The 18,026-nt window shown below is 38.8% G+C and overlaps 1 protein-coding gene across 1 annotated transcript in view; it reads left to right on the top strand.

Moving 5' to 3' along the window:
• Positions 1–7,346: 7,346 nt before the first annotated feature.
• The window catches only part of COG6 (component of oligomeric golgi complex 6), a 118,805-nt gene continuing 108,125 nt past the window's right edge, over positions 7,347–18,026 (top strand). Inside the window, exons 1-3 of the mRNA XM_081083000.1 lie at positions 7,347–7,560; positions 10,757–10,900; positions 15,520–15,591. Coding sequence (XP_080939126.1) covers positions 7,408–7,560; positions 10,757–10,900; positions 15,520–15,591 — 369 coding nt within the window. The 5' untranslated portion in view covers positions 7,347–7,407. The remainder of the gene's footprint in view (positions 7,561–10,756; positions 10,901–15,519; positions 15,592–18,026) is intronic.

Below are 18,026 nucleotides of genomic sequence, written 5' to 3'. Positions count from 1 at the left end.
TTACCCTGGCCTTTGATGGTTTTGCTCAGTGGATAGAGTGTTGTCCTGTGGACCAAAGGGTCCCAGGTTCGATTCCAGTCAAGAGCACATACCTTGGTTGCAAGCTCCTCCCTGGCCTGGGCCCTGGTCAGAGCTCATGCAGGAGGCAACTAATTGATGTGTTTCTCTCACATCGATGTTTCTCTTTGTCTTCCCCTCTCTCTTCCACTCTCCCTAAAAATCAATGGAAAAATGTCCTCAGGTGAGGATTAACAAAAAATAACAAATAAATAAAAGTACAGTTTTTTAAAAAAAGAAGAAAATTACCCTGTAACTTGACCTGAATTTCTTCAGAAATCATGGCTAATTAACATGTAGAACTAAAATAAACTCAACGGTATTTTATGGCTCTTTGGTTTTTAATTTTCACTGGATGATATTTTTTCCATTGATTTTCAGAGAGAGTGGGAGGGAGGGAAGGAAGGGGAGTGGGAAAGGGGGGAACAATGATGGAAAGAAAGACACATTGATTGGTTGCCTCCCACATGCACCCTGAACGGGGCCAAGAATAGAACCTGCAACCCAAGTATGTGACCTTGACTGAAAATCAAACCCACAATCCTTCAGTGTGCCAGCCAGAGCTCTAACCAATGAGGCACACCTACCAGAGCTATGGCTTTTTTTTTTTTTAAAGAAAAAAGTAATATTAGCATCATTAGAGTTTACAAAAAGTTTATATTCCTTTACTAGAGGCCTGGTGCATGAAATTCATGCACTGAAGGAGAAGGAGTTGTTCAGCCCAACCTGTGCCCTCTTGCAGTCTGGAATTCCTCACTCCTTACCACCTGCTGCTCGCTGTTCCTTACCACTTAGCTCGCTGCTCCTTAGTGCTGCTGCGGAGGCCGGAGAGGCTCTCGCCACTGCTGCTGTTCTTGCCAGCTGTGAGCCCAGCTTCTAGCTGAGTGGCACTCCCTCTGTGGGAGTGCACTGACCACCAGGGGGCAGCTCCTGCATTAAGCATCTGTCCCCTGGTCATCAGTGCACATCATATGGTCACTTAGGCTTTTATTATATAGATAAAGTTAAGCAGGAATAAGGAACATCAATTCAATGACCTTAAAAAATTCTTGATTTAAAAATTCATCATCATAAATTTGTGTCAGGTATGGAAAAATATGTAGAGATATACTTTATAAGTAATTTTTATTTGATGCTGACTTTCTATCTGAGGCAGGTGATTTATAAGTCAGAAGTAATAACAGTACCTATTCTTTATTTAAAAAAATAGGAAATAAATTTTAGAGACAGGACTCTGGGGAGCCAGCCTGAAGTTATGCAAGAGAAAGAGAGCATTTTTCCTTGTACACTGCAAGCATGTCAAACTCGCAGCCCATAGGCCACATGTGGCCCACAATGAATATTTTTTGACCCAGCCAATATAACGGTATGTAAGAAATGTTTTAATAAAAATATTGTAACTTAATTTTTACAATATCCTGTTATACATAATTATTAATAATGAACTACAATGTTCACTAATGACTGATTACAATAATCATGTTGCATTCATTTCTCTTACGCACCTTATGTGCAGGCACACCATCTCTCTCCACTAATACTAGCAGCAAATATTTTAGCAGCCGATTGCCATGTCATTAGTTTTGTAATGACTTGTTTGGTGTGCACAACAGGAAATATTTCACTTTTGTAGAACAAGAAAAATAGGTTTATTTGCATTACACTTAATAATTTATGCAGTTATTCAGTGTCTGGTAAGTTAATGTTCAAGAAAAAATATTAATTTTTATTAAAATGTTCTATTATTTTATGTTACTCATTTATTTCAGCCCTTTGTATTCAGCATGTCTCTATTGAAATAAACCTACGTTTCTATGAAAATGGAAGCTTTTGTGTTTTTGCGGCCCACATAAACTTAAACCTTGTTTATTTGGCCCGTGTTAGCCTTTGAGTTTGACATGCTTGTTGTACAGCATCACTCATCTGATATGTTTTTAAGTCTGAGATTGGGTCTGGATTGAGGATCATGCCAGGGTGACAGGATCTGGATACTTTTTTGTTTGCAGCATTTCTGTTCATTAGGCTTTGGGAATCATCTCATTTTTCTTTCCTTTTTTTGCTTTGTTTGTTTGTTAATCCTCATCTGAGGATATTTTTTTGATTTTAGAGAGAATGTGAAAGGGAGGAGGAGAGACAGAGAGAGAGAAACATCGATGTGAGAGAGACACATTGATTGGTTGCCTCCCACAGGGGCTGGGGATGGAGCCTACAACTGAGGTACGTGCCCTCGATCAGAATTGAACCTGAGACTCTTCAGTACTCAGGTTGACGCTCTAACCATTGAGCAATTGGCTAGGGCTGGAATCATCTCATCTTAATCAAATAGTCTTCCTCTTCTTTTCTCCTCTGAGATTACTACAAGACACTGTTTTCACTCTTTTAGACATAAGGAATAGAGCTGACCTCAATAATTCACAGTCCATATTTTATCAGGCCTCTCACACCAAGCTGGTGCTTCACAAAGGTGGCTCCCCAAGCTTTTCTCTCAGTTCTTCTCTCCATGGTACAAAGTGCCAGCTAGTGTTGAAGGCTCTGTTCCTTGGTCTCATGATTGAATTTCTTGTTCATAATGAATCACTTCATCTTTGACACCAGGCATCTCTTTGAACAGACTGGCTGAACACTGAAAACCAAATAACCCCAGGTGTCAGCTCTTCGTTATGAGGAATGTAATCAATCATAATCATACACCAATTGCTGGAAAGCAATTCAATTTTGCTAACCAGTTACTGTTGACAGCTTTGCTATCAAATCTCCTATGATAGAGTCTTACCTGACTTAGATCTTGCTGTTTCTGTGTACTTACTGCTTTAAGCTGAACCCCCAAATTCCATTGTATTAATATTTAAAATTAAAATTGACAATTACCCTAACACAGTGACAGAATGCTGCTGCTGAATGCCATGGAATTTCTCATTAATATTCACTTGTAGTTTGTAGAGAAATGGTTTAACAACTAAGCAACATACCTATAATTCAAATATTGATTAACTGATCCATAAATCTGTGTTCATAAAAAGAATTGCTTTTAACCATCTGTATTTGATTTTATGGTCTTAGCATTTTCAAAATTTATCATATTTCAGTAATAACACCTAATGTGCTTTTTCTAGTAGGTTGGTTATTAGAAAATATTTTCTAATTTTCTGATCAGCATAACTTTGCTTTAGGTTGCCAGGAATGACAACCTAATTTTCCAGTGAGATCTTTACCTAAAGGCTTAATAACCCTGAAATGCATATTATCATCATTAAACATGATTTACTGAATATATTTTAAGAACCTAAGACTGAACTAAGAATCTGATTTTCCTTACCCCAAATTAGTATGATACTTAGTTTGAATTATTTTGTTGATTGTGGCAATTTATTCCCTCTATGTTTAAACTATACACACATATGTCATGTTGTAACATTAGATGACCATGTGCCCACCAAAGAGTAAATAAACAACCACCATCCTAACTGGATGTCTTTGTAAATTAAAAAAAAACAAACCCAAAACCTTAATTTTTATATAAGAAAGTTTATTTATTTGTTCATCAACAAATATTTATTGAATGCATAAGGTATTATACTAATTTCTGCTGTGGGATATATAGATGAATAACACTGTTCTTTAAGGTATCTTATAAGCAAGTACACTGATGAGGAATGTATGCAAAAACCACATACAAATTCCACTTCTTACTTATTTTTCCACAAACTCTAGGTTTGTGAGAATGAAAGAGAGAGAGAGAGAGAGAGAGAGAGAGAGAGAGAGAGAGAGAACAAAATTATTGCAGAAATGAAGTTTCTCTTTGGGACCTGTCATATTTGGACATCACTGAAAAACACATGTGATGAAGCCAGAACAGAGGAACACAAAATTTTAGTGTCCTGGAGGACAGTTAGAATGTAGATTATTGGGCCTCACCCTAAAGGTTTCTCATGCAGTGGGTGTAGGGTGGGGCCTGAGAATTTGCTTTTTTGACAAGTTTCCAGGTGATGCTCATACAAGTTTTCCAGAAACCAGACTTAGAAAATAACACTGGATTTTTAGTAAAAATTACATAAAGGCATTTTCTTTCTTCCTTTTTTTAAAAAAAGAATTTGCCTTTATTGATTTTAGAGAGGGGAAGGTAGAGGGAAAGAGAGAGAAACATCCTATATAATAAAAGGGTATTATGCAATTAGACCAAACAGCAGAACAACCAAACAACCAATCAAAGCATAATATGCTAATGATATGCTAAGGCTGCTCAACTGGTGGCTATAACATGTACTGACCACCAATGGGCAGTCAACTGGTCTACCAGTCATTATGACACACACTGACCACTAGGGGCAGATGCTCTGACTGGTAGGTTAGCTTGCTGCTGGGGTCCGGCCGATCAGGACTGAGCTCGACGGGCCGGACATGCGCTGGAGCCCTCCTGCGGTCCCTCCCCTGTCTGGTCATGCACCGGTGGGGTCCCTCAGCCTGGCCTGTACCCTCTCGCAATCTGGGCCTTCTCTGGGGATGTCGGAGAGCCAGTTTCAGCCTGATCCCGCAGGCCACTCCCCTTGGGAGGGTGCCAGAGGCAGAGCTCATGGCTGACTAGAGCTGCTGCAGCAGCACAAGCCTCTCCCAAAGGGCACTAATTGGGTGCAAGCCTGTGGCAGGCACAGTGGGGCTGGGATGAGTGGGAGCCACAGGTAGGAGCTACAGGCAGCATTGGACTGTGGGTTTCAGCCTGATCCCTGTAGGCCACCCAGAGGGACTCCACCCGTGCACAAATTCGTGCACTGGGCCTCTAGTCAATGATAAAAGAGAACCATTGATTGGCTTGCATCCCAACTGGGAATTGCATCATGACCTACTGGCTCATAGGTCTATGCTCAACCACTGAGCAACACCAGCCAGGCCATTTCTTTTTAAAGCATTTCTTTCCTTCTTTTCCTCTCTGTTCCTCCTACAAAATTAATATCCAGAAATCTGTTGCACTTTTATAAACCAATAATGAACTATCTGAAAGATTAATTAATAAAACAATCCCATTTACAATTGTACTAGAAAAATAAAATACCTAGTAATAAATTTAACCAAGGAGGTAAAATACCTGTAAAAGACACTGAAGAAAGAAAGTGAAGATACAAATAAATGGAAGCATATATTGTGCTCATGGTTAGGAAGAACAATATTATTAAAATGTCTATACCATCCTAAACACTCTATAGACTTAATTCAATCTCTATTAAAATAGCAAAGACTTTTTTTACAGAAGTAGAACAAATAATTCCAAAATTTATATGGAACCACAAAAGACCCTGAATAGCCAAAGCAATATTGAGAAAGAAGAACCTGATATCAAGCTATACTATGAGGCTATATTAATTAAAACATCATGGTACTGGCATAAAAGCAGACACATGCATCACAAGAGGTTCAGAGACTTTATTCTGACCCCAATTTTAAAATACTTATTAAATATATATATATATATATATATATATATATATATATATATATATTTGTATTGATTTCAGAGAGGAAGAGAGAGTGAAAAAGTTATAGAAACATCAATGATGAGAGAGAATCATTGATCAGCTGCCTCCTGCATGCTTCCTACTAGGAACAGAGCTGGAAACCAGGGCATGCTCCCAGACCAGGAATCCAACTGTGATATTTTAATAGAGATTGTATTAAATCTATACAGTGTTTTGACCTATTACTAGGTTCATAGGTCAAGGCTCAAACACTGGAGCCACACCGGTGGGGTCTGACCCAAATTTTAATCAGTGAGAAAAGAAAGAATAGAAATAATGATGCTTGTCATCTAGACCTTCCTAGGAATATATTTCTCATATAGTTACTCATTTCTTTGTTATTTATTCTACAGCTACATTGGCTTTGGCCAATTTGTGGAACAATCAACTTCTTTCTTGGTTTGGGAACTGTGTATACTTTCTCCTGCGGGAATGATTTTACCCTATGTTTCACATTCTTTAAATCTGTTTAATGGGCAATTACTTTCCAGACCTTCCTGGGTGAAGTAGGCCTCTCTCTCCATTACTATTTCATTGAACAGCACTTCCTTTCCTTTAGCACTAATCATAGTCCAATAACATTTTTTTAAGTCCTTTGTCTCAGACACAAAATGTAGATCTTCCAATGCCTACCAGAGTATCTGGCTCATAAAATGCCTTCAATAAATACTTTTCAAACAAAAGAGGAGGAGGTGGTAGAGGGCATAGAGAGGAAAAATGGCGATGGAAATAAATAAATAAATAAATAAATAAATAAATAAATAAATAAATAAGAAAGAAAAGCATTCAGGGAAGGTGAATTTGATTTGAATTAACTTTTAGTGAATTTAAATGCCAGGCATAGGTTTCTGTGTGTTTTCCTAATACTTATGTCACAGGATTCCAAGTCAGAAGGAATAGGGAAACTAAGACAGGAAAATTAAATAAAGGCCAAACAGTGTGGAAATTTGCAGCCAGCTTGTAACCAACAAGCCATTATCTTCCCCAGCCAAGGACATGAGCAAATGGTTAAAAAAACCCCTCCCAACTAAGAGAATGCAGAAAGGGAGGGGTGAAGGGGAAAGCAAAAAAGGGCAGTTTTACTCCTTAAGCAGAGAAGCCAACAATTTTAAGGCTTGGCAAGATAAAGTTGTCAGGTGCTTCTCATGATTTCTGGAAAGGCCACAACAAAGTAAAAAAAGGAACTTTGAAAATTAATCTATGCCAAATATTCAACGAAGAAATTTTAAATCCTATAAACAAAAGGGTATATAAATACACTTTGGATCCCCACCCAACCTGCTCTTCAAATTAGCGGTAAGCCTGTCTGCATTGTCATAAATCAGATGTATCAGTTCGCTTGCTTTGCTTTTTCAATAAAGGTGCATGCTTTAATTGCTTTAATAAAGTGGCTTTTCACAATACAGTCAAGGTCCTTCATATAAACACATTTATATGAGAAGACAAGAATCGAGATTGGGAACAGCTCTCTCCCGCTGAGCTGTTCGGACAGGGGGCTGTCCTGTCCGTAACACCTCTCTGTTGTTGGGGAGAGGAGGCTGACTATAACATCAGTTTATACTTTCATAGATTCAGGATTATGAAATCCTTTTAATCCCATAAATATTAACCCAGAACGCTAAACCTGACTGCAATTCAGACCACGTTGGTCCCCTCCTCTCACGCTGAGGGCTTTGCTCCGCCTCCCTTTAGCTTCTCCAGCCTTATCACTTCCCTGGGCCTGGCAGAGCGGAGCGGTGCCTGCAGAGCCATCCCCGGCGCATGCGCGGCACACAGCGCACGCGCAGTACTCGGCTGCCGGTCTGCAGCGGCCACGGCTGAGCTGGGGGCGGACTCCTGCGCTATGGCCGAGGGGAGCGCGGAGGCAGTCGCAGTCCCCGCGTCCGGGGCTGCCAACGGCCTCAGCAATGGGGCAGGCGGGCCCTCGGCGCAACCCAACAACCCGCTGTCGCGGAAGCTGCATAAGATTTTGGAGACGCGGTTGGACAATGACAAGGTAACCGGAGCTGGCTGGACCTGGGACGCGCGTCGCCCGCGAGGCTGAACCGGGACCCTCTGTCCGATTCCCAGTCCCCCACCCGGAGGACACCCCGGACCCTCGCGGGGAGGGTGACGAGGGAGGCGAGGAGCCCTGGGAAAGGAAAGCGGTTTCCTGGGTATCCCTCCTATTTGAAAAGGTTCTTGATAACTTCGGATCTGGGAGGAGAAGCGTGGGGCCCCTTGCGAAACCTCGGGGTTGTTGGGGTCTGAATTGGGAGAGGGTAGGAGAAAAAACCGAAGCCAAAGCGCAGAATACAAGAGACACCGTGAGTCGGGGACACGAGGACCAGGAGGGCAGGGTCAGGTGTAACTGAGCATTTCCATTGACAAGTGAAAACAATTAAAGTATGACATTATTTTATTTCTTATTTATGTTATATTTTATGTAAAGCAACGCGAAAGAACTTGCTCGTGGCTAAGATGAAATAATATTTAATGGTCTAAGTACTTCCTGCGATTTGTGGGCTCAAGCTGTATTTCTGTACAAAATAGATTGTCCACATCCTCACCCAAGTATTTCCTGAAATTTAGATTGGACTTTCTAGCTCCTGTAATAGCTGGCGATCTCTTCTCTATCACCGAGTCTCTAGGTAAATTGGCCTCAGTGATAATATATCACTGAGCTTTATAAATTTGTAGGTTACTGAAAACAAGCTGTCGATAAGAATTTGTGTGTAAAAAATAACAGTATAATATAATGAGTAAGACTGTCTCTAGGCTACCACTTATTAGATAAAACCACCAAATTGGTGCATTATGATTTAAGTAAATCTGTTAACTTCTTTAAGCTTATGTTTTATTATTTCTAAATTGTGAATACTGCTAGTAACCTCAGGATTGTTGTGAGGGTTCAATGAAAGAATCCAGGTGCCGAAACCGGTTTGGCTCAGTGGATAGAGCGTCGGCCTGCGGACTGAAGGGTCCCAGGTTTGATTCCGGCCGGGGGCATGTACCTGGGTTGCGGGCACATCCCCAGTGGGAGATGTGCGGGAGGCAGCTGATCGATGTTTCTCTCTCATCGATATTTCTAACTCTCTATCTCTCTCCCTTCCTCTCTGTAAAAAATCAATAAAATATATTTAAAAAAAAAAAAAAAAAAAAAAAAAAAAAAAAAAGAATCCAGGTGAAGTGCTCAGACAAGTGCCAGGCACTTAACTGTTTGTTATTAAATGTTAATTTTATCATACAACTTATTAAGTGTTTAAAACAGTGTCAAATATTGATATTTATTATCTCATTTAATACAGCTACTCCAATAAATTGACATTATTTCCTTTTACCCATGAGAAAAAGAAGGTATGTAGAGAGTGTAAGTTACATCATATAACTAGTAATTGGTGGAGTTGTAATTTACACTCAAGTCTGTGTGATTTTGTTCATTCAGCATTTACTGACTACTTCTTTGTAGTCAGTAAATGCTGTAGCCAAGCCCTAACACATTCCAAGAGGGTAGTCTAAAGAGCCCATGGACAAAGACAACAGTGTGGTGAAAGCCTGGGGAGGGGGTGTGGCAAAGGGGAAAATGGGGGACGTTTGTAATAGTGTCAACAATGACAAAAAAGATATTTTTTCTCTCTCTTAAGTATTAAATTGAATTTAAATAGCTTTACTATTTTTGTCAATCTAGCCAGTATTTCAAAATAACATTGTAACTGAAACATGGAAGGGGAAGCCTGTTAGACTATATAGTGTGTTAGTTTGGTTGTAGGAATTCATATATGTAAGATTTAGGTTCCTGTTTTATATCTTGGGCCTGGTCCTCTGTCCTCTCTCCTCTATTCATCTCTCTATGGAAGAACTCTCTTATTTTCATAGTTTTAAATACCAAAAAGCATTATGACTCAGATTTATAATCCTATTTCTGACATCTCTACGGAGATCCAGATTTGTACAATCATTTGTCCATATGGCACCTCCAATTGGATACTTGATCGACATAATGAAAACTTAACATCACTAGAACTCTTTTTCTCCAAACTGGTTCTCTCCCCACTGTTAGTAAAGAACATAATCTTTTACCCATATAATCAAGAAGCATGTAAGTAGTGTTTGATACCTGTCATTTTTTTTTTCACATCCCACATCCAATCCATTAACAAGTCTTATAGGCTCTACCTTGAAAAAAATATTTTTTGCAATGTCACCTGCGGTACTACTACCATGTTGGTGTACGCTACTGTCAAATCTTGCTTGGATTGTTTTAGTTTTTCCCTACTTGCTGCTTTTCTTGCCCCCTTCTACCACCCATCCTCACAAAGTTGGAACAAACTTTTAAATATGTAAAGCATATTACATTACTCCTTTGCTTAAAACCTCTAGTAGTTTCCCTTAGCTTTAGTCACATTGGCCTTTCTGCTGCTTTAGGATCTTTGTATTCATTTCCTTTGTCTGTAGAAGGCTTTGCCCCCACTGATGCCTCTTTCCTATCACTGAGGCCTAAGTTCAAAAGTTACATCAAAGAGGCCTTCCTCTCCAAGTTTCTTTACATTTTGCTTCTATTTACTCAGTTCCTAGCCTGCAGGCTACCGTTGGTATTTATTTCTTTTATATATCCTTCCAGAAGAAGATTTATATAAGCATATAAGAATTTTCAGCTTTTTAAAAAATATATATATATTTTTATTGATTTCAGAGAGGAAGGGAGAGGGAGAGAGAGCTAGAAACATCAATGATGAGAGGGAATCATTGATCGGCTGCCTCCCGCACGCCCCCCACTGGTGATCGAGCCTACAACCCGGACAAGTGCCCCTGACCAGAATCGAACCCAGGACCCTTCAGATTGCAGGATAGTGCTCTATCCACTGAGCCAAACCAGCTAGGGCAAATTTTCACCTTTTTAAAATGGATGTATCATAATTTCTTTAACCAATCCCCTTTAAATAGACATTAAAGTCATTTCTAATCTTTGCAATTACAAACAGTTCTGAAGTAAATAACCTTGTATACATGCCACAATACACAGTAAGTATATCCTTATTATGTTTCAGAAATAATACTGGTACTGTTCAGTAATGTGAAGGTCATTCAACATTTTGGGGGTTGTTTAACGGGAAAAAATTATTTGAAAATGATTTTATTAATTTTTGACGCGAGACTTAGGAAAACATTTGAAAATTGTTCCCAATAATTTTCTTCTATCATCACTTGTTTAGGAAATGTTGGAAGCTCTCAAGGCACTTTCAACCTTTTTTGTTGAAAATAGTTTGCGGACTCGAAGAAATTTACGTGGAGATATTGAACGCAGAAGTTTAGCCATCAATGAAGAATTTGTGAGCATTTTCAAGGAAGTGAAGGAAGTATGTAAACTCTTTTCATTAAGCATTTATTGAAAATTTACTATATGCCTGACTCTGTACTAAGTATTTTTATTAATTAGGTTGACATATTTGCTATTCATGTATCATGTTCAAATAGAAAATTTAACTACTTACTCTAGAAGCATCTGGGCCTGTGGATTAGAGTGATTTCTGAATTTGTGACTTCCACTAATGCTGGTTCTTAAAAAGTTGTAACATTTTTTCTAGGATATTCTCTGTGGAATTTTAGCTTTTTAAACTATAATAATGATAATAAAAAATAACAATTCTCTGAATAGTTTTCCAGTAGAGATATTCCCTCATTGAATAAACCTCCCTTGGATAACCACTTCCCCGTTGGAGGTAATTAAGGTTGAATTCCTTTAAAACATTTTAAATTATGAAAATTTCAGATTAATTAAGATGAATACTTCAGTGTGTAAATAATGATTCATCATACTTGAGTGAGCAGTCTACTCATCAGGTAAAATGAATTTTATTTTTTATGGTCTATTTTCATTATATAATATATTGTTAGTTATGTTAATATGACATCATAATATTACATAGTTAATATTTCTGTGTGAGTTGTATGAGAGTGATACATGGTTTCAATGAGTACTTAATAAAAACATTTTAAACAGCTTAGTAGGTTTTCATTGAGTAAAGACTAGTAACCTAGAAGGTTAAATGGAAAGTAAAGTGGTGTTCACCAAAATAGGAAGAACCGGTAGCAATGAGCACATCCAGATTTGGCTCTCTAAACACCCTTTCCCACTGAAAGAAACAATGTTATCAGTACCAGAAAGTAAGAAAGCTGTCTATGATGATTGGGAAAGTATCAGAAAGACTGGAGCTACTTGAAAAGGCTTCTACTGACCAAACGTAGGACTATTTGAGCATCAGTAAGAATAACTCAGTGGACTGAAACACATCAAACATGTTTAGTCTGTGAATTCATAATGATATCGAAAACTGAACAAAACCCTCATTAGTTATCTTTGGTGGATATAAGAGAACCAACTTATTATTTTGAAAACTTTTAAATAAAAGGAAAGAATTAAACATTAATCCTACCTTTTATACCAATTATATAGGGTTGTTGAGGGCAAGCTTTTCTTTATAGAAATACTAGAGGCCCGGTGCACGACATTTGTGCACTGTGGGGGGAGAGGGGGCTCAGCCTAGCCTGTGCCCTGTCACAGTCCAGGACCCCTCACTGCTTACCGCCTGCCTGCTCGCTGCTCCTTAGCACTGCCACGGAGGCGGGAGAGGCTCCCACCACCACTGTGCTCTCCAGCCAGCTGTGAGCCTGGCTTCTGGCTGAGCAGCACTCCCCCTGTGGGAACGCACTGACCACCAGGGAGCAGCTTCTGCATTGAGCATCTGCCCCTTGGTAGTCAGTGCACATGATAGCAACCAGTCATTCCACCATTCAGTCGATTTGCATATTAGGCTTTTATTATATAGGATTCCAGCTAATAAATGAAGAAGAAATGGTAGAATTAGATTAGAAGTTGCAACCACTCTTGAATATGTGGGTCTAGCTCAGGGTTTTTCAACATTCTACATTTTATAATGTAGAATGTTTAGTAGCATCTCTAGCCTCTAAACACTAGATGCCAGTAACACCATTTCCCCCCAGTTATTTCAATCAAAAAATGTCTCTAGACAATGCCAAATGCCCTTTTGCAGGGCAAAACTGCCCCAGTTGAGAACCATTGATCAAGCCTTTAGTCATCACTCGCTGCTACCTTCACAAAAAGAGGAAAAACCATATATATGACTATTAATAAAGGTATACAACACCAGAATTCTTGCCAGAAAATGGAACCAGATATAATCAAGCTTCTAGATCTAACTGCTGCAGTTTATAGGAAATGCAGGCATCAGAGGAGTATATTAACAGCACAAAGACTGTCAGCAAAATCTGGAATGTTGGAAACTGTATGGGCAAATGAACTGGTTTCTTCAACAAATAAATTGTAAAAAAAAAAGAAGATAGATAGAGAAAGAAAGAAAAAAAGGAAGGAAGAAAGAAAAAGAGAGAGAGGGAGGGAGGGAGAGAGGGAGGGAGGGAGGGGGAGGGCCCTGGCTAGATAATCCAGTTGGTTAGAGAGCCTCCCTGATACGCCAAGGTTTCAGGTTTGATCCAGTTCACATATAAGAATCAACCAATGAGTGAGTAAATAAGTGGAACAAGAAATTGATCTTTCTCTTTCTCTCTCTCTAAGCAATAAAAAAAAAAGAAATATTCAATTAATTACTGTTTGTGAATCTTCTTTAGTTCCTGATGTGAACAAATTGGTAAAAAATTGAGACAATTGGGGAAATTTGAACACTGATTAGATATTTGTTATTAAGAGATTATTATTAAATGATTAGATATGTAAATAGCATTGTGTCTTTTTTTTTGAGTCCTCATAGAAATACATATGGATATGTTTATGGATGAAATTATATGATATCTGGAATTCAAAATGATTTTGTTTGTGGGGGAAGGAGAAAGTGGGTGGGGAGAGAGGAAGAAAGTGGGTAGAGATGAAACAAAGGTGGTCACAAGTTGGTAATTGTTGAACCAGATAATATGTACATGGGCATTCATAGTATCTCAACTTTTGGATATTTTTGAAAATTCTACATAACAAAAAAGATTTTAAAGAATTTATCATACTCTAGTTGTATTTCACAACCTATAATTTTATTTAATTAGGGAAAAAAGAAGACAGTTTACTCTAAGTTCAAAGACTACAGTGTAAAAAGCTCTTGAATTACAATTTAGCAAATCTCTAGATTTAAGTCATATATTAAGAGATGTAATTTCTATTATTTTACAAAGCAAACCCATTTAATATGGTAGCTAAAGTAAATATTAGAAGTAGTTATTATTGACCTAGCTGACTGATAATGTCATAGTACTATTCTTTTTATATTATACAGTAAAATTTAAGGGAATGGTGAGATGAGTTTGTGTATCTGCTATTGCTGATATCAATTGATACCTGCTTCTTTTATTATTTATATCAAAACAGTTTAGAACTTAGTTTAGTAATTTGAATTACATACTGTTTATAGGCAGATATAAAGAGTAGCATTTGAAAATATCTAAAACATCTGGTGCTATAATTTTTATAATATAAAGTACTTAATAGAGAGAAGGGAAAAAATCTTAATTCTAGAACTGAGATTTATGCTTGTATTCTTATAAGTGACTTCCTAATTCTGGTTCATCCTCATGTTTTATTTATAGCCCTGCTTGGCTGCTTTATTTTTATTTTTGTTGATTTTAGAGAGAGAGAGGAAGGGAAAGAGAGAGAGAGAGAGAGAGAGAGAGAGAGAGAGAGAGAGAGAGAAACATCAATTTTTATTGTTCTACTTATTTATGCATTCATTCTTTTGAAAAATTATTTATTATTTATTTATTTACATATTTTTATTGAATTTATTGGGGTGACATTGGTTAACATAAACATATAGGTTTTAGGTGTGGGTTTCTATGTTACAAAATGTGTATATTGCACTGTGCCCACCATGTAAAGTCAAATCTTCTCCTGTCACCTTATATTAGGACCGCTTTCTTCTTCCACCCCCTTCCCTCTGATATCCACCACACTGTTCTTTGTGTTCACGAGTTTCAGTTTTATATCCCACATATAAGTGAAATCATATGGTTCTTGTCTTTTTCTGACTGACTTGTTTCACTTAGAATAATGTTCTCAAGGTCAATCCATGTTGTTGCAAGTGGCAGTATTTTATCCTTTCTATGGCTGAGTCGTATTTCATTGTGTATATGTACCACATCTCCTTTATCCAGTTCTTTATCGCAGGGCACTTTGGTTGTTTCCATGTCTTGGTCACCATGAATAATGCCGCAGTGAACATAAGGTTGCATATATCTTTGTGAATACATGATTTCGAGATTTTTGGGTATATATCCAGAAGAGGGATTGCTGAGTCATACAGTAGTTCTATTCTCAATATTTTGAGGAATCACCAGACTTCCTAGTTTGTGTACCAGTCTACATTCCCACCAGCAGTGAATGAGGGTTCCCTTTTTTCCACATCATTGGTTGATTCTTGTATGTGCCCCGACCAGGGATGGAACTTGCAACCTTGTCATTTCAGGACAGTGCTCTAACCAGCTGAGCTACTTGGCTAGGGCTTGGCTGCTTGATGCCCCCAGTTGGCCCACCCCTTCATAAAACTGTCCAGTTTCTACTAGAACGTCTGTCTGGGCATTGTGTTGAAAGGGGCCAGACCGTAAGACCCAGTCTACCACTGAAACTTTCATTCTTCGCATATCTTTCTGTTATGAGACACTGAATTGAAGTAGGAAAAAGAAGGTAACAGTGAATTATGAAGCTAAATGTGATTTTGTGACATATTTTCATAGTAAGAGATTGGTTCAGTTAAGCATTTGCCATTGTTTTTTTCACTAGTTTGTTTTACACCTTTTCTAACACTAGATGTTATTCTTTTTAATCATTTCCAGTCTTAAATATGGGATATTTAGTTATGTTTTGGGGGAAAAAAATTCATGGGTTGAAAATCAGGATTTGGCTAAGAGAAGAAAAAAATTTTTAACAGTATATTTAATAGTGTTACTTTTCTCCTTTTAGGAACTTGAAAGCATAAATGAAGATGTTCAAGCAATGAGTAGCTGTTGTCAAGATATGACAAGTCGCTTACAGGTACTGTATAATGGTTAGATTTTAGCATAGTTTCTGGTGCAAAGTAACTGTTAGCTAGGTCTACAAAATGTATGGATATCTACTACATCATGCCCTATAGGAAGTTTGTAATATTGTTCAGTTAACTCCAGAAGCCTTTATATTTTGATCTGGCTGGTACAGAGCTAACTGTGTAGAATCTTGATAAACCTTTCAATCCCACATATATGCTGTAAGTCCAGCAGAAATAATTTCTTAATAGAAAGCCTTAGGAGTAAGTTCAAATTTAAGCTTAATTATGATGCATGCTCAGCCTAAAAAAAAAAAAAAAATCTCAGAAAAATATGTATAATTTTACTCTTAGTCTGTTTATTAAAACTGTTCTGAACCTCTGTTTTGGCTGTGGAGTTAGCATTTAATCTAATTACCCTCAGTCATGTGATTCTGGAATAGGTTCTTCCTAAGTTAAGATTCAGTCATCATTATTTCTACTACCTTCACATTTTTATTACAAACTTTTATCTATAAGCTTCTCTTGGACCTATTGTCAGCTACAATTATTATAGGAAGAATCATGAATCTATGCATATTCCATAGAATAATTGTAGGTACTTGTGTGATCTGTCTGCAGAACTAGTCAATTTCCTGTTTCTAAAATTTTAGCTTTTGTAGCATTTCTAATTTTTTTATTCTTAACTAACATATCAAATATTATTGCTATATTTATTTTCTAATTTTTAGATCTTTGTTAATTATACAATACCTAAATAATCATATAAACTTCTATATATTCTTTTCACTTTTTTGTACTTACTTTTGTTGCGTAGTAATTGATTTTGTTTGACTTTTCTTTCCAGCACTTGCAAGATTTCCTCATAGCTTTTTATATTGAACTAGAGGCCCAGTGCACCAAATTTGTGCACTCGGTGGGACGGGGGGGGGGGCTCAGCCCAGCCTGTTCCCTCTCACAGTGCAGTCCGGGAGCCCTGGGGAAATGTCCAACTGATGGTTTAGGCCAGCCGTGGGCAAACTATGGCCTGCGGGCCGGATCCGGCCCATTTGAAATGAATAAAACTATTGAAAAAAAAAGACCGTACCTTTTTATGTAATGATGTTTACTTTGAATTTATATTAGTTCACACAAACACTGCATCCATGCTTTTGTTCCGGCCCTCCAGTCCAGTTAAGAACCCATTGTGGCCCTCGAGTCAAAAAGTTTGCCCACCCCTGGTTTAGGCCTAAGCCAGCAGTCGGACATCCTTAGCGCTTCTGTGGAGGCAGGAGAGGCTCCCGCCACCGCTGCTGAGCTCACCAGCTATGACCCTGGCTTCTCGTACACTGACCACCTGGGGGCAGCACCTTCATTGAGCATCTACCCTCAATGGTCAGTGTGCATCATAGCATCCGGTTCAGTTGATTTGCATATTAGCCTTTTATTATCTACTTATATAAAAACCCTGGGTGGTGGTCATCACGACCACAACCACCGCGACCAAGCGGAAGGAAGTCAGTCCTGCAGGGGATGTCTTGGCAACGGCTGTGCCCTCCCCTGAGCTGTTTCCTGTAAGGGCGGGGTTTGAGGCAAGAACCCGCTCTGGGAATGTGGAGGCATATCTTTCTAAAGTGTGCCGCGCCAGCATGGCCAGGGGTGAACCTGAGTGGGGGCGGCTGAAAGGCTTAGAAAAGACAGACAAGAGAATGAAAGCCGAGTCTCGGTGGGACGCTGCTTCTCTGAGAGGCAGTGACCACGCCCACAGCCATGCCTTTATTTTATAGCAGATGCTACGAGGCAAAGTAAGGGCGTGACCAAGATGTTTACAACATTCTTGTGGGTTTCAATCCTACTCAACTACATGCACCTGAACTCTATCAAGCCTACATCACTCAGGCACGTGGGGCCACGTGTTTGGACCATAGGTTCAAGCTTACAACTATAGCTGTTGGCTATAATTGTGCTGGGAGGGCCCTGCCCTCCAAGCTGGGACTTGCACGTGGTGATGAGAGGACTGTACCCTCTCATCAGTCCAAGGCTTGAACCTATCCAAAACACTGTAGCGGCTCCCCACAATAAAGTTTTAATTATGTTTCTTTGTTACTGATGTTGTGGCCCCACTCCATAACAAAGAAACAATTTCCAGAGGATGAGGCCCAGGAATCAGGATTTTAAAAAGATTCCCCGGTGATTCTAATGTGCAGCCAAGGTTGAGAACCACTGCTGTAGATAATATTAAAAATATATCTAGCCGATACCGGTTTGGCTCAGTGGATGGAGCGTCGGCCTGCGGACTGAGGGGTCCCGGGTTCGATTCCGGTCAAGGGCATGTACCTGGGTTGCGGGCATATCCCCAGTAGGAGATGTGCAGGAGGCAGCTGATCGATGTTTCTGACTCTCTATCTCTCTCCCTTCCTCTCTGTAAAAAATCAATAAAATATATTTAAAAAAAATTATATATATC

The sequence above is a fragment of the Myotis nattereri genome (genome assembly GCF_964212035.1).
Source record: "Myotis nattereri genome assembly, chromosome: 2".
Classification (NCBI taxonomy): domain Eukaryota; kingdom Metazoa; phylum Chordata; class Mammalia; order Chiroptera; family Vespertilionidae; genus Myotis; species Myotis nattereri.
This window is presented reverse-complemented; position numbering and strand designations above follow the sequence as displayed.